Here is a 25,078-nt window from a genome sequence, read left to right as displayed (position 1 = left end):
AGAGTGAGCTTCAAAGATTTAGTACCCCAAAATATATACTTCCTTACCAATCGTATATTGACCATAGAGGAAAAGGGTTACATACTGGGTTAAATTATTACAATCAACTTCACCTGTTTCTTAGTACATTTTAAAACGTGGCTACTAGAAAATTTAAGATTCACACATGGCTCACATTTTAATTCTTAGAGGCTTGAATCCTTTTTGAAATTTCAGGCTGTCTGTTCAAAGGACCAAAAGCCAGAAAGGCCATAAAATATAAAAATTCAAAATGATTGTCTTTATTTTCTTCTTTCCATTGGTGAATAACATATATTTATTATTTATAAATGAACATAACCGCAGTCACAAGATGAAATGTAAATATCCTCTAGGTGGGGCCGGACAGCGCAGGCAGGAAGCCCCGCTCCAAAAGATCGCGGCCAGCACCTGTCCTTGCTGTCTCATTCGGCCCATTGTCTGATTACAGCTCCTGTCACTCAGGGCCTGAGGGGGCGGGGCGTGAGGCCCTATCCAATCAGAGGAGTAGGGGCGGGGACTGTCCAATCAGGCACATGTCTGGAGAGGAGAGGACGGCTTCCGGGATCTAGCGGGGCCTTTGTCCCGACAGAGCTCCACTTCCTGTCCCCGCGGCTCTGTGTCCCCTGCTAGCCGTAGGCCGTGTGACCCGCAGGCACCGGGAGATCCAGAAGTGAAACGCCAGGCTCTCTGGAGGCCAGGAGATGGTGAGTGTAGGGGCCAGGCCTCCTGAGAGACAGGGAGGGGCGGACTGGAACCCGCGGTACCGGCTCGGGAGGAACCGGGCTGCCCGGGTGGGTTCCGGGCTCCGCGGACCCGAGGCCCCTCCAGCTGCACCATGGCGGCCGGGCCCCGCGCGCCCCGGCGCATCCCTGCAGAGCGGCTTTGGCCCAAGCCCAGAGCCATGTCCCCCCGGCAGCTCTTCGCCCGCAGACCCTCGTCTCCCCGAGTCAGGAAGGGAGAATCCCGACTCCGTGGGTGGTTTGTGCATAAGAGGATGATCTGTAGCCCTTGGGGGCCCCAGTCCCTCCTTTCTCTCGAGGGAGTCCTTGCAAAAATGTGAAAGAGTTTTATTTGAGCAAAGAGCGATTCATGAATGGCAGAGGACCCAACCATGTTTTTTGGGTTTGGAGGTCCCACCAGCCGGCCTTGAAGGAAAGGCTTGTATCAGGTGCATGAGGAAGCAAACCACATTCATTCATTAGTTCGGTACAGTTACGTCATCTCCTGATTTGAGCTATCTAGGCTGAAATTTTCTGGTCCTGTAATCAGAAGTTAATTAGAGGTTTGTGGTTGACGAAGCCTGAATTTTGTTTCTGCAAGATAGTCATTTGCAAGAAACGCATCTGAGTTAGATTTTTTTTTTTTTAACCTAAGAACCCAGGGCACTAGAGCCACCTCAGTCGGATTGCCTGCTATTTAATTATTATTATTTTTGAGATGGAGTCTCGCTCTGTCGCCCAGGCTGGAGTGCAGTGGCGCGATCTCGGCTCACTGCAACCTCTGCCTCCCGGGTTCAAGCAATTCTCCTGCCTCAGCCTCCCGACTAGCTGAGATTACAGTCCTGCACCACCACACCCGGCTAATTTTTGTATTTTTAGTAGAGACGGGGTTTCACCATGTTGGCCAGGCTGGTCTTGAACTCCTGACCTCATGTGATCCGCCTGCCTTGGCCTCCCAAAGTGCTGGGATTACAGTCGTGAGCCACCGCGCCCAGCCTGGACGGCACTTTTTAAGAGATTTGTTTTCTGTTTGTAGTCATTCCACATGACAGGAAAGCAGAGAATCATCCCCTGACGCTATTGTAAAAAGTCTTTGTGCCTCTCCTCCTTTTTATTTTCCCTAGGCACAGACACCTTACCAGAATGTCTTTGGTTTGAGGTTCCACTTTGGAAACTTGACAGGGTGATTTGCTCTCAGCCACCCTCTGGACTTTTTCCTCAGTTTCAGTATTGTCCAGGGATAACACAGGATGCCCACCATGGCCATGTCTGCTGGAGCATCTAGTGAATTTCAGGCCCTGGGTTATTTCTCAGAGGACAGCCCGAGGTATGAAGTGTGGCCTCTCCAGGGAGCAGCTGGATGCCCTGGGCTGAGAGAAATCTCCTGGTCTACTCTTCCTCTAAAGAGGTAACCACTTAGGACATTAAGATTGTCTTCACCCAACCCAACTTTCAATCCTTGGAGACACATGGCTGATCAGCCAATCACATGCCACTGTCAGAGGGAAAAGACCGAAATCATTTCTGCCCTTTGGACTCTCAGATTTGTGAAGGGAGACAGAATGTTTCAAAGAGCAAGAAAAACTCAACCCCATGAGATGGTGCAAAACCTGTAAAGCAAAATTCACCTGGGACACTCAGCGGGGCACAGTGCAGTGTATCATCGGGGGTGGCCGGTGTGCACTTCCGTGAACAGGATGGAGGTGGGAGAATCTCCCAAGGAACAGAATAGCCTGACTTGACACAAGTCATTAGCTGTGTCTGTGTTCCAGTCGGCACTGCCACTCTCTGTGTCTCCTTGAAATAATTTATTCACTTACTGCAACGTTGGATTTTTAATTATAAATTTACATTTTATCAGTAGAGCTTGAAAGGTAAGAAAATACTTACAAAGGACATGAAATAGGTCAATTTCAGGAAAAAAGTTAAATATCTAGTCATACATACCTTTTTCTTCTCCAGAGTGATTAAGGGTAGAAAGTTACTTAGGTCTGTTCTTTTGTGGAAGATGATTTCCAACAGAATTCCAGGGCTTAGCTTTGGGAATGCTACCAGGGAACATAAAATGCTTCTTGGATGGCTGTGGAGAATGTTTACATTTTCTACAAAAAAATTATGGTAGATTACTTGGTAAATTACATAGATTCATCAGAACATGAGCTCTTTTTGCAGGATGAATTTGTTGTCGTGAATATCTCTGTTTTATATCCTGTTCTCTAGATGTCTGAGCTTAATGCTAAGTTGTAGGAGATGGAACTTAGCACTTCTAAAAGTGTTCACATGTGATTGTTTACTATATGATTTGTTATGGAAATAGTTAAATGACAAGTTCATTGTCTGAAAGCAATAAATAATTTTGCTTTTTCTGTGGAGGTGAAAGTGTAAGTGCTTACAGTTTCCTTTTCTTCTGTAAACTGTTTGAGTGATTTTGTTGGATGTTTCCAACACTGGGTATTTTCTTATTTAAACCTAAGTGGATAACCCTGATTGGGAAGTTGAAGCCCAAGAACAGTCATTCCAAGCTAAGGCCAATACTGAGTCTGCAAAAGAAAGCAATCGAAGGCCTGGCTCAAGCTTGTCCAACCCACAGGCCTGGGCCACATGCTGGCCTGGGCTTTGAATGTGGTCCAACACAAATTCGTAAACTTTATTAAAACATTATGAGATTTTTTTGTGATTTTTTTTTTTTTTTTCAGTTAATCAGCTATCGTTAGTGTTAGTGTATTTTATGTGTGGCCCAGGGAAGCCAAGATCGGACACCCCTGGCCTAGCTAGTGCTTCCCAAGGAGCCTCCCCTGCGGGTGCCCCAGACTGCTCACAGCAACCATGGAAGGAGCCTTTCTACGGAGAGAAGCTGCAGAGCCCGGGAGCACTGGGGACCCACAGGCAGATGCAGTTAGAGTTGGGATGGAAGGGAGCTGGGGAGGACTTCCTGGGTATGGAATCGTTATTATCCTGGGGCTGTTTCTAGACTTCGTCAAATAAAATAAATTTAGCTTAAGATAGGAAGTTATTGAACTCTAAAGGAGGATTGCAACAGGGAGAAGGTAGCAACTATCATGGATCTCATGGCCATAGAGGGCATCCGTCCAGGGTCACCAGGAACTCTCTCACCAGCACCTGGAGTCTTTCGGACATTCAGGAGTGCACTGTGCAGACGGGGCTCAGGCTGACAAAACGGTCTATCTGTGCTTCTGTTGTAGAATAAGAGAAATGAGTCACCCAGGGTTTGTTCCTCCCCTCAGAGAAGAAACCTCATTAGTATCCACATGGGAATTACTCCAGTTTTCTGGCACTTGAGTAAAAAACAAAAATGAGATCTGGAGATTCAAACTGATAAACTAATTGATTCTATCTTGTGTAGCCATTAGGAAAACAGAGAAGGCAGCCATGGTCCCTGCAAGCCAGAAACTTTTCCATTTCCAGTAACTGGATAAATCATTGAATTCAGCGTCTTGGGGTCAGCATGAAGAAGGGAGTGGTCAAAGGGACTTCGGCTTCATTTGGGCCATTTTCCTGATGTGGTTGTTGTGAGTTCTGATGTCATATTGAAGGGATATTCAGACAGACAAGGTGGTAGTGGTATTATTTCTGTTGCTTTTGCCCGGCTAAAAATAAATATTTAGCTTCTACCATATGTGTCCTAGGAAATCCTAAAGGTTTTGGTTAAATTGCTTGTTATTTTATGTTATAAAATAGACAAGGAAGTGGCCAACATAGATTAAAATTATACAAACCCTGGGATTTAAATTTTGGGGGTGGCAGTTTTAGGAAAAACAGAATTGTAAATACTCTAGTAGCATAGAGAGCAGAATCCTGAGTAGGGCCCTCTCCCTGCCCAGACATGCCCAGACTCCCCTTCTCTGAGTCTCATCCAGGTCTGGCTTCACCCTGGACTCTCCTCCGACAGAGTTAACTACAGAGTTAAATCAGAGTTTTGGGTTTAGCTACAGAGTTAAATCAGTTTGGGGTTTAACTACAGAGTTAAATCAGAGTTTGACTCCTGCTGCCTCTCCGGAACTGATACACAGAATTTTCGGAAACCCCAAAGCAGATAAATGGGATCAAAGAACTCTCTATTTTGGAGCCTTAATTTTTCTTTTTTACTAACACCAGCGCTGTTAGAGACATCGTATCCAGCAACCTGTTTCTCAGTCCTGTGGGTCTAATAGTTGCTTCACAAGCCACAAGAAAGTGAAGATAAACACAACAATGGAAAGTGCCTTTGCACTATACTTCATCCCCTCTGTATCCCTTCCATTGGTCTATCTGGAGCTTTTATCACTACACTTTTAAAAAGTTAATGATAGGAAAATAGAAGAAGCACAAAGCCTGGTCCCTTCATCTATATCTTGAGAGTTGCAGGACACTTGGTTCCATCACCCAGGGTGTGGTGAGGATTAACTCACATGACGTGAAGTGCCCAGCACAGTGCTGTCACATACATCCAAGCACCCCGTGCCTGCTTAATAAACACTGCATTCATACGTGTGTACACGTTGTTTTCCAAATGCAGACAGACTCAGACATTGCTTCCTTCTCCAGCCTTGGAAAACTTTAAAGAGCCAGGAAATAATGTAATCTTTCAGAATAGAGATTGGCTGTCTCCATTTGCACCAGAAGAACTTATGTTGTGGTCAGAGGGTTGGGTGTAAGGGACTGTGCTGGGGCTGCTTTCTTTAGCTGAGTGTTAATGATCACAAGTCTTGGGGGAGCAGCATCACCATTAATGGCAGAACTGTTAAAAAATCCAACCCATGAACCCCTTTGAAATCTTCAGAATCACATGACTTAGAGTGGGGCCACAATTACCAAAAGATTCATATGCACATTGAAGCTTGAGAAGCAAGGCTTAGCTAAATGGTTCTCAGCCTGGCTTCTAATTAAATCACATGGACAACTCAAAAAAAGGCCCTCACCTTTGCCCTCACAGATTCTGCCTATTGGTTTGGGTGGAAGCACCAGTGCTGTTTAAATCACATGCATCATGGGATTCTAAGGTGTGGCCAGAATCAGTGATGGGGGTTTCAGATGCACTTGTACGAGTTGAGCTCAGCCTTGGTTCCAAAGGGAGGTCACAGGGCCTTCTTTGCCTAGGTTTCAGAGGCCAGCTCAGTGCAGCTTATACTCCAATTGCCGAAGCAGAATTGCTGTTGTTTAGCAGGGGAGGGAACCTGAGAGCAGGAAGAGAGAAAGTCACATTTTGATCTCCATGTAGAAGTTTACTGTTCCCGAATCTCTTTTATAAAGAACAGAAAAGCGTGGACTTTTTCTGTATTTCTTGGTCTTTCTGTTGATGGTTGTGGTGGTAGCAGGTGAAGGGGTTGTGCTGACACCTTTAAAGGCATATTCTCACGATGCAGGTGTGATTTGTCCAGAGAATCTTTCCTAAGAGGAAATCCCAGAGAAGCAGGAGAAAGAGAAAGAAATGGCTGGTGCTCAGGTAAATGCATCTCAGGTCAGGGGTTGTGTCCACTTTTGCTCCTGAAATGTCATGTGTTTAGAATTTGGAAACCTTTACTTCTCTACTTGTGGTGTTTCTGCATAATAAGTTTGTTTCAACTACTTTTTTTTCTTAAAATAATGAAGGGTCCCTGAAAATATTTGTTTTTTATATACCAAAGCCGTCTCTCTGTTATCTTCACCTTGACTTCTTATATGCCATGAAGAATTCTTACCATGACTTTATGACCTGCAGTATTGAAAACGTTCACTTCGTGGCACTGAACGTGTGGATACCCAGGATTCCTCTTGAGGATGGGGTGTGGTTTTTGGATGTCAGCAAAGAAGGGAAACGTGCACTATTTAGGTTTCATCTGGATGCTCCATAAGCTGCATGCAGAACAGGACTAAGAAAATAAACATTTAAACCAGATGACATTTATTGCCCAGGATAACTCAAAGCATTCTGGAAAAGAGAAAAATGAAAAGACACTTGCTTTTTAGAATGCTAAAGAAAGACTCTTTTAATACACTATTAGAGATTACTGCTGGGCATGATGGCTCACGCCTATGATCCCAACACTTTGGGAGGCCTAGGTGGGCAGATCGCTTGGGGCCAGGAGTTCGAGACCAGCCTGACCAACATGGTGAAACCCCATCTCTACTAAAAAAAATACAAAAATTAGCCAAGCGTGGTGGCACATGTGGGTAGTTCCAGCTACTCCGGAGGCTGAGGGACGAGAATTGCCTGAACCAGGGAGGCAGAGGTAGCAGTGAGCCGAGATCGTGCCACTGCACTCCAGCCTGGGCTACAGAGTGGGACTCGGTCTCAAGACAAAAGAAAACAGATTACAGAACCTGGGAGATATTTGTCAGAACCTGGGAGATATTTATGTGTCTCTTGAACTTTGCATAACACTAAGGTTTCAGTATGATTTGATTCGGATTATAATTGACCTTTTGGCCAATATCACACCAGTAATATGTCCTTCTCTGTGCATTGGCACGTGATAAAAATCTGTCCTATTACAGTTGATATTAGTTTTATTCAGTTGTTTAAAGAGCTCCCTGACAGATTTTCCATTGTGGAGTTTATTTTTTTCTCTTTTAAGTACCTTGAGGAAATTTACTAATTAATGTGCATAAATAATCACATTTAATCTGAAAGGTTTTGCTTCTTAGATTCTTTTTGCATATGCCTTGCTTTAGAAGATGAAGAATCTCATCTCTGTTTATGGTTTAGAAAAACTGGGATAAACCCAGGCTTGCCACTTACAGGATTTTTGACAAAATATTGTCCTTGGGCCCAAAGGACTGGCATCACTGGTGAGCGTGTTAGAAATTCGGAAACTCAGCCTTGACCTCCAATTTCCTGAAGCAAAATCTGCACACTAGTTTATTGGACACATGAAAATTGGAGAGGCAGCTTCTAACTCACCATGACTTTTCCGCCTGAGAAATATACACAGCTTATTCATGTGACGTAAATGTAGCACTCAAAAATGGACATGCCTTGGTTGATGCCCTTAATGTTATACTTATTATCAACCCGAAAAGTACTGTATGTACACTGCTTATGTGGCTCTCAGGCAGTTCTCTTTCCTCAGAGTTAGAGAGTATTCTTCTGCTAAGAATTACCTTATTGTATAATTTCAGTCACTTGTGTAAGTCACAACCAGTTCTCTTCACTCACTCATTTCACCTTGAATCAAGTTAAGAACTCTGCCCAAAGCCACTTGGTATTTGTTATTGTTGTTGTTTCTTCTTCAGACACTGTTGACGTTCAGGGATGTGGCCATAGAATTCTCCCTGGAGGAGTGGAAATGCCTGGACCTTGCTCAGCAGAATTTGTACAGGGATGTGATGTTGGAGAACTACAGAAACTTGTTCTCCGTTGGTGAGGATAACTTCAATATGTAGTTCCTCCTATGCCCTAAACAGTTCCTTTCGTTCCTTTGCGGAATGTCTTTTGGAAGTTTCTGCGTTGCATGAATGAGTTTCAGATCCCTGCTTTTAAGAAAAACATGGGGAATAGTTGATGTAAAAAAAAAAAAAAATCTTCAAAATGTGGTTCATCTTGACATAAACCTTCCTTTTTTTTTCAGCTGATCTGTATCTTTCACTCTAGTGACAATTCCAGAAATTCAGTGGCATGAAATATTGTTGCCCACAACTTAAAGTCAAATTTCCACCACCAATTTTTTATGTCAGCAGTACTGAGTGGTGAAACTAAGAACCCACACATTTAAAATACTTAATGAATATTCTAAAGGTGATGTCAGGAAGCATAATTTTGGGATTAATTTTCTAGAATCTTTTATAATGTTCACTCTACTAAGCATAGTACAAGGTTGGTAATTGGAGAATTTCAGCAAGAGTAATGTCACTTTTTTCTAATAAAACAGGTCTCACTGTCTCTAAGCCAGGCCTGATCACCTGCCTGGAGCAACGAAAAGAGCCCTGGAATGTGAAGAGACAGGAGGCAGCAGACGGACATCCAGGTGGGTGGGAGTGAACGAAGCAGGTAACCCAGGTGAGAGGTCCAGAGGTCGAGGAGGAAGCCAGACCTTAAAATGTGGTTTGAGAAGCTCTGCCCTAGTGGAGATGGTTTCTGAGAGCCTGGGTGTCTTTCTCTTGCTGTACCCTAGGAGCGTCTTCTGTCTCATTCTCTTAAATTTTGTATAGACTCTGCTTCCTGTTTAGTGATCTTCCTTTATAAAGGTTACAGTAAAAATCAGAGTCCTCCTCCTGACGAGTAAGGGCCTGTGTGGTCTCATGGCGTGCTCCGCCACTGCTTTTGGGAATATGCCTGTACCTGCCTATTTTTGAGGAACTCTATTAAATGTTTTTTGATTTCCTTTGCATCATGTCTGAAGTGTGCGAGAGGCGTGGTGATGGTGATTGGTTCAGAAATCCCAGAAGTCCCGTAAACAGATGTTGTATGCTTTCTGCTTTATGATTTCGTATCCTACAGAGGTTTTAAATGGGAGTCTACAGAAATATATACTCAGCAGTTTTCTCCGAACACTAGGCATCTGCCCAAATACGAGATAATCTAATGTTATTTTACTTCAACATTTTATTTTATTTTTTTAGTATGAGCTGAGGTTGGTCATTTAAACTTTATATTCCCTGACTCCCAACTGTAATAGTTATAATATTATCATTTTATAATTTCTTCTTTTTTAGTATGAGGCTTATCAGGACTCTGTCATTCATATGTATGTATGTGTGCATATGTATATATGTGTGTATATATGTGTGTGTATATATCATATATATGTGTGTATATATCATATATCAACATATCCTTTTGAAATGATAGGATTTCATTCTTTTTTATGCTGGAGTAATATTCTGTTGTCTATTTAAATCATATTTTCTTTATCCATTCATGTATATATACACACACATATATACAGTGTGTCTATGTGGGCATATGTGTAACAGATTATTTTAGAAATAAAAATGGTGTATATATTGTGTACAATGTAATAATTTGATATGTGTATACGTTGTGAAATAATTAGTGCAATCACTTCAAGGAACAAATCTATCACTTCATGTAATTACCCTTTCTTGTAGTGAGAACAGTTAATGTCTACCGTTGGCAAACTTTAAGCATACAAAAGATTATTAATAGTATTCGTGAAGCTACTCATTAGATTCCCCAAACTTACTCATCTTACAACTGAAAGTTTGTACCTTTTGAACAACAGCTCATTTTCCCCAACTCCAGGCCCTGGCAACTGCCATTGTCCTCTGCTCCTGTGAGTTCAGCCATGACAGATTCCACGTCTGAGGGGGAACGTGCAGTCTCTGTCTTTGGGGCCTGGCTGAGTTTATTTAGCAGCATGTCCTTCAGGGTCATCCACGTTGTTGAATGACAGGATTTCATTCCTTTTTTATGGCCGAGTAATATTCTATTGTCTATTTATATCACATTTTCTTTATCCATTCAGCATCCGCAAACGTTTAGCTTGTCTTTATATCTTGACAATTGTGAATAATGCTGCAGTGAACATGAGGGAGCAGATAATTCTTCAAGATGCTGCTTTTATTCCCTTCAGTTATTATATACACAGAAGTGTGATTGCTGCGTTGCAGGGTAGGTTTATCTTTTTTTAACTTTTAAATAACGCCCCTCCACCCTGGTTTTCATAATGACTCTACCAGTTGAGAACTCTGAGCGTTCAGAATTGTTTTTTCTTTACATCCTTATCAACATTGTTAGTAGATTGGCGCAAAAGTAAGAGTATTTCTTACTATTTAGAAGGCAAAAACCACAATTACTTTTGCACAGCCCTAATATATTACTTATTTTTGATATTAGCCATCCTAGTATCCAAAAGTTTGATTGTAAATTGTCTTTGGTGTCACAAGCTTTTTAGCTTAATGTACTCCATTTTGTTTATATTTACTTTTGTTGCTGTACTTTTGGTGTCGTGTCTAAAAAATGATTGCCAAGACCAATATCAGAGGTTTTCTCTCAGAGTTTTTAAGGATACATGTTTTACATTTAAGGCTTTATTTCAAGTTAATTTTTGAGTATGGTGTAAGAAAAATGGGCTATTTCATTATTTTGATTGTGGGTATTCTGTTTCTCCAGGACCAAGTGTTGAAGAGACTATACTGTCTGTATTGTATCGTCTTCGTGCACTTGTGAAAGATTAGTTAAGTGGATATGCATGAGTTTAATTCTGGGCTCTCTGTTCTGTCCCATTGGTCTCTGCAGCAGTTTTCCTCTCTGTTCGCATACCATCCTGTTCTTACTACTGTAGTCCTAAAATGTCACTTGAAAACAGAAAATATTATGCCTCTTCCCTTGTTCTTTTTCCTATAGATTGCTTTGGCTATGCCAAGTCTATTGTAATTCCATATAAATTTTAGAATTCTATTTTCATTACTGTGAAAAAGGCCACTGGAATTTGATAAGAAGTTTATTGAATCTATAGTCTTGGTCTTTAGCAGAATTTTACAACCCCCATCCCTGGATTACTAAGCTCTATTAAAGGCATTTTTGTGAGATGAGGTCTCTCTGTGTCACCCAGGCTGGTTCTAAACTTCTGGCCTGAAGTGAGCCTCTCACCCCGAGGTCCTGAATAGTTGGGATTATAGGCATGAGCCGTGGTGCCTGATTCTCTTGGAAAGGCATTTCTGTACAAGAAGACTGACACATTTTTGTTGCTGTCGGGGAATATATAACCCAGGGTCCACCTATGTCACCATTTTTCTATGTCACTGTCCTGTACATTTTCACTTTCTCTTTTGTTCCATTTCAAATTTATCTCTAATTTCAAATTCTAATATGCAGAACAATATGCTAGAATTAATGTGTTATGTCTGAATTATTTAGTAAGCACTATTTGTTTGTTTGTTTATTTTGAGATAGAGTTTTGCTCTTGTTACCCAGGTTGGAGTGCAATGGCGCGATCTCGGCACTGCAACCTCCACCTCCCAGGTTCAAGCAATTCTTCTGCCTCAGCCTCCTGAGTAGCTGGGATTTACACACAGGCATGCACCACCACGCCTGGCTAATTTTTTGTATTTTTAGTAGAGACGGGGTTTGTCCATGTTGGGCAGGCTGGCCTCGAACTCCCGACCTCAGGTGATCTGCCCGCCTTGGCCTCCCAAAGTGTCAGGATTACAGGCGTGAACCACTGCACCCGGCAAGCACTCCACATTGATTAAGTTATCCTATTTCTTCAACCTGTATATAAATAGTAATATGATTTATTCCCAGATGTTTATTTTATATATCAGTGACTCTCACCATATTTTACATAATTTATATTTTTCTCTTTATTTAGAAATATAAGGCTATTCCTTGCTTCTAAAAGTTGGATGGCAGCATTTTAATTTTGCATAAGAATAGCATCGGTATAGTAAACATATAATAAAAATTACCTTTAGTATCTCTTAGTCATTAAAATGTTCTCAGTAGAGTCTTTTCATAATGATTGTAGTGCATTTTCTGTGAAATGTTACTGCTGTCCACTGCATGCCAGTGATTCAAAATACCTACTTTTCATGACTACACAGTCACAGTTGAATACTGTAGTTATCTAGGCAAATTCTTTTTTAATGGTACATCAATGTTTCATAGCAGATTTTATGACTAACATCTTAGTGTTTTGTAATTCCATATTACTGTTTTTATGGTTGAATAATATTCCTTGTATGTATATACCACATTTTTTCTGTGTGTTCATCACTTGAGGCTTCCCCCATTTGACTTTTCTGAATGGTGGTACAGTAAACATGGGTGTGCAAATACCTCTTCTAAGTCCTGAGTTGCTTTGTATACTTTTGATATAGATCCAGAAATGGGACTGCTGGATCATATAATTCCATTTTTAATTTTTTTAAGAACATTTATGCTTTTTTTTTTTTTTAACACAGAGTTTCACTCTATCACCCAGGCTGTAGTGCAGTGGCGCCATCTCAGCTCACTACAACCTCTGCCTCCTGGGCTCGAGCCTTCTTCCCACTTCAGCCTCCTGAGGACCTGGAACTACAGGGGCACACCGCCACACCCAGCTAACTTTTGTGTTTTTAATAGAGACAGGGTTTTGCCATGTTGCTCAGGCTGGTCTCGGACTCCTGGGCTCAAGTGATCCACCCACCTCGGTCTCCCGAAGTGCTGGGGTTCCAGGTGTGAGCCAGTGTGAACCAGTGTGCCCGGCCTATGCTATCTTTCATCATGGCTGCATCCTTTCTTTCCTACCAGCAGGTTACGTGGTTTTCAATGTCTTCACATCCTTGACAGATCTGGATTTTTTTTTTTTACAGTGGCCATTCTAATAGGTGTGAGGAAATATCTTAATTGTGATTTTGTTTTGCATTTCTCTACAGGTTAGTAATTTGAGCATTCATTCAAGGCTTGTTGGGCGTTTCCATATCTTTTTTGGAGAGATTTCAGTTAGTCTGTCATCTATTTTTAAATCAAATTATTTAATTTTTGTTGTTTAGTTGTAAAAGTTCCTTATATACTCTGAATATTAAGTCCTACCAAATGTGTGATTTTTACCCATTTCTTAGGTGTTATTTTCACTTCACTCATTGTTTTCTTTGATTTGCAGAAAGTTTGAAGTTTGATGTAATTCAGTTTTTCTGTTCTTTTGTTGCTTATGCATTTGCTGTCCTATATTTTCTTCTAAGAGTTTTATTCTTTTTTTTTTTTGAGATGGAGTCTTGCTCTGTTGCCCAGGCTGGAGTGCAGTGGTGCAATCTCTGCTCACTGCAAGCTCTGCCTCCTGGGTTCACGCCATTCTCCTGCCTCAGCCTCCTGAGTAGCTGGGACTACAGGCGCCCGCCACCACACCCGGCTCATTTTTTGTATTTTTTTTCTTTAGTAGAGACGGGGTTTCACCATGTTGGCCAGGATGGTCTCGATCTCATGACCTCGTGATCCACCCGCCTCAGCCTCCCAAAGTGCTGGGATTATAGGCGTGAGCCACCACGCCCAGCCTATTCTATTTTTATGTTTTTCATTTACAATATTTTTGTATATGGTGCAAGGAAAAGATATCACTTCATTTTTCCATGTAGATATCTGGTTTTTAACATCATTTGTTGAAAGGATTCTTTTCTCCATTGTGTGGTCATGGATACCTTGTGGAAAATTACTTGATTTTATCCACAAGGGCTTATTTCTGGGCTCTCTGCTTTGTTTCATCATTTAGTTATCTCTCTTTGTGTCAGTACCACATTGTTTTTATTTTTGTAGCTCTTTATATGTTTTAAAATCAGAAAGTGTAATGCCTCTTTGTTCTTTTTAAAGAATTTTGACTAGTTATTGTTCTTAAACTAATTTTAGGATTAAAAAATCAAAAAGTAGCTTTGGGAATTTGATAGAGATTACATTGAATGTGTACATTAGTGTGGGCAGTATTGACATCTTTAAAAAACTAAATTATCTGACCATTGAGCAAGAATGTGTATGTTCAAGGGTTTTAATTTCCATACATTTTTGGCATTGCCAGTTTTACTTTTGCTTTTGATTTCTAGTTTTATTACATTTTGGTTAGAAAACATGTCATGAGACTTTCATCTTTAAGAGCTGTTATTTGTTGTAACAGAATGTACTATGTGTATTTGAGAATATTGTATATTCTGCTTCTTTGGACTGGAGAGTTCTATACATGTCTGTTAAGTTGATTTGGTCCGTAATGTTGCCCAAGCTTTCTTATTGATCTTCTGTGTAATTTTCTATTCTGTATTGAAAATGGGGTCTTAGAGTTGATAATTATTGTATTGCTGTGTACGTCTTGCTTCACTTCTCTCCATATTTGCTTTATATATCTGGGAGCCTTGATGTTAGATATAAATATAGACGGATAAACAGTTACAGGTTCCTGGTTAATGTACGCATTTTGCCATTACATGCTATTAATCTTTATCTCCTGTGACAGTTCTGACGTACAGTGTATTGTGTCTAATATAAGGATAACCACCCCACCTGACTGTGGTTACTAATTGCATGGAATTTTTTTTTTATTTTTACTTTCAGCCTATTTTACTATTTAAGGCTAGAGTCTTTTGTAGCTAGCATATTGTTCTTAATCAATTCAGCTATTTTATTTCTGTTCAATAAGTAGGTTAATTTATATTTAAAATAATTTCTGAAGGAAATGAAGTTACTATCACCATCTTGATTGTTACTGTTTTCTGTGTTTCTTGTAGATATGTTATCCCTCATTTCCTCTTTGACTGTCTTCATCGTTTGTTTTGTTGATTTTGTGTGGACAAGCTTTCATTCTTTTCTCATTGTGTTTTGCAGACCTTGTATAGGTATTTTCTTTGGGATCACCTTGAAAAATGGAGAGTACATAAAACACCTTAAAATTATAAATACAGATTTTAATCTCACAACTTCATTGAATACAAAAACTGTAACACCCTCCAGTGTGCTGTTAATGTAACAAATTATTATATATTTTGTGTCCGGTAGCAAAGATTTATGCAGATATTTTTTCAGATATAGCAGAATTTTGAATTTTTTACACCATCATTATGATAGTAAAGTATTATATATCTGCTTATATACCTTTAACACAGTTTTATATTTTCATATGGTTTTATAATGCTGTCTAGCATCATTGTCTTTTTTAACACGATGAAGTCTTTTGAGTATTTTTTCTGTATTTTGTAGAGATTGGGTCTTGCTATGTTGACCAGGCTAATTCCTAACTCCTGACCTCAAGCAATCCTCCTGCCTTGGCCCACCCAAAGCTGGCATTATGGGCATCAGCCACCATGCCTACCCAACCTTTAGCATTTCTTGTAGAACTGTGCTAGTGGTGGTGAACACCTTCATCTTTTTATTTATTTTGGAAAGTCTTTATTTTCCCCCTGTTCTTTTGAAGTGAAATTATTCTAGATCAAGTGTTCTTGGTTAGTAACATTTTTATCACACTGAAATTTGGAAAGTTAACAACCTTTTTTTCTTCAAATAATGCCTCTACTGCTTTTCTGCTATGTATTTTTTGTAAGACTTCTTTCATGAATATGTTAGTTTAGATCATGGTGTTCAATAAATCCCATACTTTAGCTATTATATTTGTTTTACAGTTTTTTCTGTGTTTTATTTTTAAATCTGTGCTACATTCTGTTTTATTGGTCTATTTGTCTGCCTTTATACCAGTACCAAACTGTTTTAATTATGGTCGCCTTGTAATGTGTTTTGAAATCAGACAGTGTGATACCTCCAACATTGTTCCTCTGTTTGAAAATTGTTAGGTGCTTTACAGCCCCTTGAGATGTCTTAGGATTTTTAGGTTGTTGCTTTTATTTCTGCAAAAAGAGGATTCAAAATCTGAAAGAGATTGCCTGGAGTTTGTAGACTGCATTGGACAGTGTGAACATCTTTGCAATATTAAGTATTTCAACCTTTGAACAAGAGAAGGCTCAAATGTGTTGTTTAATTTCCATATATTTGTGATTTTTTTTGTTTTTCTTTGTTATTTCCAGTTTCATTTCATTTTGGTCATATATAGTAATGCAGAAGACTTCAATTTTTTGAAATTTGTTAAGACTTATTTATTTGTTCAACAGGTGGCCTATCCTAGAGAATGTTTTCTGAGCTCTTGGGAAGAGTGTGTCTCCTGCTGTGTTGTGTGGAGCGTTCTCTCTATATCTGTGAGGTGGAATTGTTTTGTAGTGCTTTCAAGTCCTCTCTACAATTATTAAGTCTTGCTTTATTATTTATTACTGAAAGTGGGTTGTAGAAGTATGCCAATATTATATTGCTGTCTGTTTCTTGCTTTGATGCTGTAATTGTTTATAAAGAACTTGCAAAATTGAAGCAAAAAATAGCAGTATAATAGGAAGTTACTTCAATACCTAAATATATATACGAATATGCACCCACGCTTGTCATAGGTTCCCAGTTCATTCTCCCTTCTGTTACTGTTTTATGTTCTTGTTTTTTGTGAGCTCTGACTTAAAGTATGTTTTATGAAATATGACATTTTTTGACTTAAGATGTATTTTGCATAATACAATTGTAACCTCTTCTGCTCTCATTTCATTAACATTTGCATGAAATGTCTATTTCCATCTTGCCACTTTCAGTCTCTTTTTGTCATTAGATCTCAAGTGAATCTCTTGTAGGTCAGCTATAGTTTGATCTTAGTTTGGTTTTAAATTATTTAGCATATGCCTTTTGATTGAGTAGTTTAGTTCCTAAATAAGCAATTTACTGAAATGAAAAGATGTACTTTAGCCATTGTATTTTTTTTACTTGATTCTTATAGCTTTTTCTTTCTCTCTTTCTTTTTTGTGTCTTGTACTTTGTATAATAAGCTTTGACTCTTTTTTAATTTTCTTTTGTGTGTCTTATAGATATTTTCTTTGTGGTTACCATGGAAATTATATAAAACATCTTAAAGTTACAACAAGGTATTTTACACTGGTAAATACTTAACTTTAGTTGTATACAAAAATTCTTTCTTATTAAATCTGCCCTCAACTTTGTTACTGATATCCCTAAATCATTTAATGTTGTATATCCATTAACAGTTATTTATGATTATTTGTCTACTTTCATCTTTCAAATTTTAGATAATAATTAAAAGTGATTTTTGCACCATCATTATAGTACCACAGAATTTTATTTTTCTGTATATGTGTATCTTTTCCATATATTTATTTTGATATGATTATATATTATTTTATAGCATCGCATTATTTTCAATGGAAAGGACTCCTTTTACCATTTCTTGTTTGACATGTGTAGTGGTAATGTAGCCCTTGGTTATGTTAGAAAGCCTTTATTTTTTATGATTTTGTAGGACACTGGTTATATTATTCTTGCTTGGAAGTTTTGTGTTCAGCAATTAGACTATCTCATCCAATTCCCTTCTTGCTTCAGGTTGTACTTTTTTTGAGACAGGGATTTATTCTGTCACTCAGGCTGGAGTGCAGTGGTGTGATCGTGGCTCACTGCAGCCTCAACTTCCCAGGCTCAGGTGATTCTCCCACTCCAGCCTTCTGAGTAGTTGGGACTACAAGTGTGCAACAGCATACACAGCTAATTTTTTTGTATTTTTTGTAGAGATGGGATTTCACCATGCTACTCAGGCTTGTTTCGAACTCCTGGGCTCAAGCGATCTGCCTGCCTCAGCCTCCCAAAGTGCTGGGATTACAGGTGTGAACCACCGTGCCCAGCCAGGCCTCAATGTTTCTGTGGACAAATTCACTGGTAATCTCCTAAGAGCATGTACCTTGCTTTTCACTTGCTGCTTTCAGGATTCTTTTCTCCTTTGACTTTGGAAACTGTGGTTATAATGTGTCTTATGTCCCTTTTTGTTTATACTAGTTGATGTGTTGAGCTTCTTGATTTTTTAATATTTTTTTCTTACTTTTGAGAATTTCTCAGTAATTATTTCCTTTCATACCTCAGTTTCTCATTCTGTTTTTCATACTTCATGTCTTTTTATTGGTATCCTTATTTTCCTAATTTTACTTAGTTTGCTGTTTTGCCATTTTTACTCATTGAGCATTATTCAAATGGTAATTTTATTTTTTTCAGTTAATTTATGCATCTCCATCATTTTAGGGTTGATTTCTGAACTTTTTTTATTTGTTTGATTATGCCATGTGACCCTAATACTCTGTACATGTCATCTTTGACTGAGATTCAGGCATTAACAACAAGCCTCCTGCCACAACCTTTATAATGTGCCTTTCTCCTGGGGTCATCTAAAACAAATAGGCCCAGATTCTAGAGGCCTCTTAAGCCTGTTCTGGGATGTGTCTTGTGTGGAATTGTGTGTGTATTTTTCATTTAAAGAGAGTTTCTCAGCTTTCTTTGTAGTGCCCTGGAATCACACAATACACTTGTTGCTTGGTGCTGCTGCTGCAGCCTTCCTACCGCTGTCACGGGTATTTCCTTTCGGTCTCAGCAGACCCAACCTGTCACTCAGAGTACCACCATTTCTCTCAGCACTCCGTGTCATGGGGGGCAGAAACCAATCTTTGCCAAAGCTTCAAAAGGCCAAAAGTAAAAACACTTGTGCCAGTATTTGCTTTCTCTTTTGAAGGAGAAGCCAAGAGTTGAGGGTGTACTCTTAAAGGCATTATGCTATACTGCGGAGGAGCGGGGGCTGCAGTGGGTAAATGTAACAAACTTTTTTTCTTCTTATCTGGCTCCTAGCATTGTGCTCACCTGGGGTGCTGCAAACTGTGAAATGGTTTTTAGAGTTCAGATGCATCTTCTCACTAGGTATTGTTACATTTATATGTTTATACAGAAATTAGGGCCTGTGGTATTTTTTATGCCATTTTGCTAATGTACTCAGTATTATTTTATAGATTAGATTCATAAAGTGTATTCATCTGTGTCTAGTAAGTCGGATAACTTTTTTTTTTTTTTTTTCAGCTATGTCTTCTCATTTTACCCAAGACCTTCTGCCAGAGCAGGGCATACAAGATGCATTCCCAAAAACAATACTGAGAGGATATGGAAATTGTGGCCTTGATAATTTATATTTAAGGAAAGACTGGGAAAGTTTAGATGAGTGTAAGTTGCAAAAAGATTATAATGGACTTAACCAATGTTCATCAACTACCCATAGCAAAATCTTTCAATATAATAAATATGTTAAAATCTTTGATAACTTTTCAAATTTACATAGACGTAATATAAGTAATACTGGAGAGAAACCTTTCAAATGTCAAGAATGTGGCAAATCCTTTCAAATGTTCTCATTCCTAACTGAACATCAGAAAATTCACACTGGAAAAAAATTCCAAAAATGTGGAGAATGTGGCAAAACCTTTATCCAGTGCTCACACTTTACTGAACATGAGAACATTGACACTGGAGAGAAACCTTACAAGTGTCAAGAATGTAACAACGTCATTAAAACTTGCTCAGTCCTTACTAAAAATAGAATTTACACCGGAGGGGAACATTACAGATGTGAAGAATTTGGCAAAGTATTTAACCAGTGCTCCCACCTTACTGAACATGAGCATGGTACTGAGGAAAAACCCTGCAAATATGAAGAGTGCAGCAGTGTCTTTATCTCTTGCTCAAGCCTTTCTAATCAACAGATGATTCTTGCTGGAGAGAAGCTCTCCAAATGTGAAACATGGTACAAAGGTTTTAACCACGGCCCAAATCCTTCCAAACACCAGAGAAACGAGATTGGAGGGAAACCTTTCAAATGTGAGGAATGTGACAGCATCTTCAAGTGGTTCTCAGACCTTACTAAACATAAGAGAATTCACACTGGTGAGAAACCATACAAATGTGACGAATGTGGGAAAGCCTATACACAGTCCTCACACCTCAGTGAACACAGGAGGATTCACACCGGAGAGAAACCCTACCAGTGTGAAGAATGTGGGAAGGTCTTCAGAACTTGCTCAAGCCTTTCTAACCATAAGAGAACTCATTCTGAAGAAAAACCCTACACGTGTGAAGAATGTGGCAACATCTTTAAGCAGTTATCAGACCTCACTAAGCATAAGAAAACCCATACTGGAGAGAAACCCTACAAATGTGACGAATGTGGAAAAAACTTTACCCAGTCCTCCAACCTTATTGTACATAAGAGAATTCATACTGGGGAGAAACCCTACAAGTGTGAAGAATGTGGCAGAGTCTTCATGTGGTTCTCAGACATTACCAAACATAAGAAAACCCATACTGGAGAGAAACCCTACAAATGTGACGAATGTGGAAAAAACTTTACCCAGTCCTCAAACCTTATTGTACATAAGAGAATTCATACTGGAGAGAAACCCTACAAGTGTGAAAAGTGTGGCAAAGCCTTCACCCAGTTCTCACACCTGACTGTACATGAAAGCATTCATACTTGAGAAAAAAATAAACAAATATAAAAATAGGCAAAGCCGTTAGTATCTGCTCGCATCCTGCTTTACATCAGAGTTCAGACTTAATAAAGTTATCATAAATGTAATTACTATTGAAAGACCTTTCATGAAATATAAGTCTCCAGAGCACACAAGAGTATTTCTTCTGAAAAAAATGTTACAATTATACTAGATGGAAGACTTGCATCAGTTGCTTAAACTTTCAGAAAATTTGTAGAGAAACCCAACAAATCTCATAAATGTGGAATAACATTTGTTCAAAAATGATAGCTTAGAAAACACTAGAGTTCATACTAAAAGATATTTTGCAAATACACTAAATGGGAAAAATAAGCAAAATCCAATTTAAGTAAACAATGGAGGATTTGAAGGAGAAAGGAATAGAGCATGGACACGTTCAGAAATGACACTGAATCCCTGTGTTGAGTCTACAGAGACATCTTGACTTAAAATAGATCATTTATATTTCAGTTTAAAAGGAGGATGAGACTGAGTTTTTGTAGAGTTATAATTACATTCAAAATATACTTTTTTGCATTGAAAAAATGTTAAATTTTTGAAAAGCGAATATTGATGTCATTGAATTCTCAAATCAGTAGATGCTGTGTCTTCATTTCTAGTGCTGATGTGAAAACACATGGTCAGTTGTTGCTGCATCAGAGATATGAGAAATTCTTTTCTCTTAGGTGTGCATCACTGATATACTTGTCCGTGAAAGGTGAAAGACACTGAAATGTAAGATGCGTGAGTAAAATCTTGGTAGAGAGGCTCTTTGTGGTTGTTTTATATACTTGTAAGTGATTTATGACATAGGTGTTTAGAATAATACTCTTCTGTTAGGGTCACCCTGATCAGACCATTCCCTTCCCCCCCGACAGGACTTACAATATGGTCCCTTGTGCTCTCCGCACAGCTACCCCAGGGCAAAAAACAAACCCCCCTTCACTGATCCCTCCAGTAACTGTCCAGACATTACAGGATGCGGTTAACATGTCTGTTCACCTCGCATAACAAAGCTGGCAAAAAACATCTCCAGGATGCAGACAAGACACCTGCACCCTCGACTCAGCTCCCCCACCCCAACCCAGTTCTCCTGCACCCCCAACTCAGCTCCCCCACCCCGACCTAGTTCTGGCCCTATAAAAACCTGCTATAGTCTGTAAGCAGGGCTGCCTCCTCTAACTGTGGTGGAGCAGCCAAGCAGCTCAATAAAGCTTGCTTGCCTGACTTTGGGTCTCTTCATCCTTTCTCTTGGCTGACCTTACATTTCTGGTGCCGAAACCCGGAAAGGTGACAGAGTTCGGCCTCCCTTTCTCCCTTTCTTTTTCTCTCCCTCCTTCCCCTGGCTGAACTCCCCCTTCCAGAACCTGCTAGAGACCCAAGGATCTCATACATACTTTCCATTATTGGCGAACACATCCAACACCAGGGCCTCCTCAGGGTTGAGTAAAGGAGACTTTTGCCTTGTGTCTGGAACCCTTGTCTGCTCTTTCCTTCCTAAAAGACCCAGCACTGGGCCAAGGGTTTCCTCCTCCTGGCCTCCAGGAGGCCCTCGATATCTCGTATCAAGGATGCCTGAACCGGGGATTATTGCACTTCTCCGACTTGAACTGTGGGACAAAGGACGCGTTCTCCCACCATTCTAGTCTCCGGCCAAGTCTCCCATCTCTACCCCTCCCTTTCTCATTCCACTATGGGAGCCTTCCAATCCCCTCCCTCAAAGACATCCCCGCTTCGGATGTCTCCTCCATAACCTTAACGCCCTTAGCCTCCATTCCGAAATTCAGCCAAAAAAAACCTCATCTTTTATTGTAACACCGCCTGGCCACAATATAAACTAAACAATGGCTCCCAATGGCCTGAAAACGGCACTTTAAATTTCAACATTCTCAGGTACCTACACAACTTCTGCCATCACAATGGAAAGTGGTCAGAGATTCCTTATGTTCAGGCTTTCATTTGCCCTCCATAGCCATCCCTCCCTCTGTCAGTCCTGCTCTACTTTCCAAATCCTCGCCTGCTCCAAACCTGACCCATCCTCTGACCCCCACCCCCGTCACCGCTCCTCCCAACGATTCTTCCTTCTTTGATCCTGCCAACTTTTCCCCAACAGCACCGTAATCCTCCCCCAAATCATCACAGTCCTCCACCATACAATCCCACTCCTGCCATCGTTCTCTTCCTCTCTCCAACCACCCAGCTTCTGATTCTGATTCCTCCCCATCTCCACCTCATACCCACTCTCAGACTCAGCATGCCCAACACTCGGCCCCCTTACTTCCCCTCTGAGAGGTGGCTGGGGCTAAAGGAGTCGTTCGCGTCCACATTCCCTTCTCCCTCTCTAACCTTTCCCAAATTAAGAAACGTTTCAGGTCCTTTTCCTCCAATCCTGACACTTATATCAAAAAGCTCAAATACCTCACCCAATCTTACAAACTCACTTGGCATGATCTCTATATTATCCTCTCTTATACTCTCCTCCCAGAAAAAAAAAAGAAGAAAAGAGTGGCTTGCAGCTCAGGCATGCCAATGATCTTCATCCACAGGACCGTACTAAGCCCATAGGGGCTGCTGCAGTTCCCTGGGAAAAACCCTCCTGGGAGTACCAACCCACAGACCCCAGCCGGGCATCTCATAACCACATGATCACTTGCCTTATCTCAGGTCTTAATAAAGCTGCCCATAAGGCTGTAACTTTGAAAAACTCAAAAAAATCTCCCAAAGGGCCGACAAAAATCCCACCAAATTTCTTTCCCGCCTTACAGAGGCCCTCCAAAAATACACCCATGTTAACCCCACCTCCCGGGAAGGAACTATTGTCCTTAATACCCATTTCATCTCTCAGTCTGCTTCTGACTTACGGCGCAAGCTCAAAAAGGTAGAAGACAGCCCTCAAACCCCTCAACGAGACCTCCTTAACCTGGCCTTTAAGGTCTTCAGCAACAGAGATGAGCAAAATAAATTAGATAAAGCCCAAGGAGATTGTGCCAAATACCAGCTCCTAGCAGCAGCTATTTGTCAGCCTACTCGGGCTGCCCAGGGGCACTAAAGACCCCATAGCAGTGACCCTCCCGGGCCCTGTTTTAAGTGCTGCAAAGAAGGTCACTGGGCCCGAGCATGCCCTAACCCATGATTGCCAAAAACTCCTTGCCCAGCCTGCCAACAAACTGGTCACTGGAAGTCTCGTCCTCTTAACAAGCAGACTAACAGGCCGGTTCCTCAAGGCCCTGGCAAAACGAAGAGTGAAGAGTCACTCCCACTCCCACAGTTCCTTGTCCTGGCCACTGAAGATTGACAGAGCCCAGGGCCCCCGGCCCCATCTGCCATCACTGCATCGGAACCCAGGGTAACTCTGCTAATGGCAGGTAAGCCAGTCTCTTTCTTAATTGTTAATAGGGCCACCTACTTGGTTTTACCTGAATTTTTAGGACCCACTTGCCCTTCCCAGGTCTCTGTTGTAGGGGTTGATGGACTGGTCTTGTGTCCACGTGCTACTGAATTATTTATTTGTTCCCTGTTTAATACTGTTTTTTCACACTCCTTCCTTATCATGCCTCATTGCCCCACCCTAATCCTAGGCCAAGACATTTTAACCAAATTCAAAGCTTCTATCATGTTTTCCTGTCCCCCTCAACCAGAGTCCCTCCTGCTCCTCTCTGCTAGTCTGGCCCCTGAACCCCACTCCCCAGCACCCGCTACCCGCCTCCCTCATTAACCCAGTAGTGTGGGACACCATCACCCCTTCCATAGCTGCTCACCAGGACCTCATCAAAATCCAGTTAAAAGACCCCTCTAAATTTCCCACCATTCCCCAATAGCCCACTTCCCTAACACACCAAAGGACTTACAACCCATCATAAGCTCTGCTCACACAGTCTTCTTAGACCAACACACTCTCCACATAACAACCCCATCCTCCCTATTAAAAAATCTGACAGCTCATACCAACTCGTTCAGGACCTCCGAGTTATCAATCAGGCTGTCCTCCCTATTCATCCTGTAGTCCCTAACCCCTATACACTTCTCCCTCTCATCCCCTCCAACACCACCCACTACACCACAATTGACCTGAAAGATGCCTTCATTCCCCTACACCCTGATTCCCAAAACCTCTTTGCTTTCACCCAGACTGACCCCAACACCCTCCAGTCACAACAACTCACGTGGACTGTCCTCCCTCAGGGCTTCCGGGATAGGCTTCTTTTCTTCGGGCAAGCCCTAGCCCAAGACCTTGCCTCCTTGGATCTTTCCCCCAGCTGCCTTCTTCAATATCTAGATGACCTCCTTCTCTGTAGCCCCTCCCTAAAAAACTCCCAAACTCACACTGCCACCCTTCTGAATTTCCTTACTAATAAAGGCTATAGGGTCTCCCCCTCTAAAGAACAGCTTTTCACCCCTACCGGGACCTACTTAGGAGTTCAACCTTCCCCCGGGTCTCGAGCCATGACCCCGTCATGGGCAGCCTTAATAGACAGTCTATCTCCACCTTCCTCAAAAAACTAAATCCTTTCCTTCCTAGGGCTAACAGGCTTTTTAAAAATATGGATTCC

The 25,078-nt window shown here is 40.8% G+C and overlaps 1 protein-coding gene across 17 annotated transcripts; it reads left to right on the top strand.

Moving 5' to 3' along the window:
- Positions 1 to 497: 497 nt before the first annotated feature.
- On the top strand, positions 498 to 21,297 carry ZNF195 (zinc finger protein 195). Of its 17 annotated transcripts, none has more exons than XR_008620138.2 (7): positions 498 to 725; positions 6,104 to 6,183; positions 7,953 to 8,079; positions 8,588 to 8,683; positions 17,028 to 17,084; positions 17,557 to 17,653; positions 17,740 to 17,876. XR_008620138.2 is itself a non-coding variant. In XM_034931981.3 (7 exons), the coding sequence occupies exons 2-7, from the start codon at positions 6,169 to 6,171 to the stop codon at positions 20,511 to 20,513; spliced, it is 1,902 nt and encodes a 633-aa protein (XP_034787872.1). In that variant the 5' UTR covers positions 512 to 725; positions 6,104 to 6,168; the 3' UTR covers positions 20,514 to 21,297. The 17 variants fall into 17 exon arrangements, 16 of the variants coding, with proteins under 16 accessions (XP_034787872.1, XP_034787874.1, XP_054949968.1 ...); XM_034931981.3 differs by lacking the exons at positions 17,028 to 17,084; positions 17,557 to 17,653 and adding exons at positions 18,841 to 18,909; positions 19,066 to 21,297 and having other exon boundaries at positions 512 to 725; positions 17,740 to 17,886; XM_055093987.2 differs by lacking the exons at positions 498 to 725; positions 17,028 to 17,084; positions 17,557 to 17,653 and adding exons at positions 1,870 to 2,148; positions 18,841 to 18,909; positions 19,066 to 21,297 and having other exon boundaries at positions 17,740 to 17,886.
- The last annotated feature ends 3,781 nt before the right edge of the window (positions 21,298 to 25,078 follow it).

The sequence above is a fragment of the Pan paniscus genome, chromosome 9, assembly GCF_029289425.2.
Source record: "Pan paniscus chromosome 9, NHGRI_mPanPan1-v2.0_pri, whole genome shotgun sequence".
In the NCBI taxonomy this organism is placed as follows: domain Eukaryota; kingdom Metazoa; phylum Chordata; class Mammalia; order Primates; family Hominidae; genus Pan; species Pan paniscus.
Note: the sequence above shows the minus strand (reverse complement) of the source record. Positions and strands in the feature narration are given on the sequence as shown.

Excerpts from the sequence above, each read along its gene's own strand:
- ZNF195 (XM_055093986.2), top strand. The coding sequence starts at position 2,101 with ATGCCCTGGGCTGAGAGAAATCTCCTGGTCTACTCTTCCTCTAAAGAG. Across the intron at positions 17,887-18,840 it reads TTCTGTGGACAAATTCACTG|CATTGTGCTCACCTGGGGTG; the intron begins GTAATCTCCTAA and ends TCTGGCTCCTAG. Across the intron at positions 18,910-19,065 it reads CAGATGCATCTTCTCACTAG|CTATGTCTTCTCATTTTACC; the intron begins GTATTGTTACAT and ends TTTTTTTTTCAG.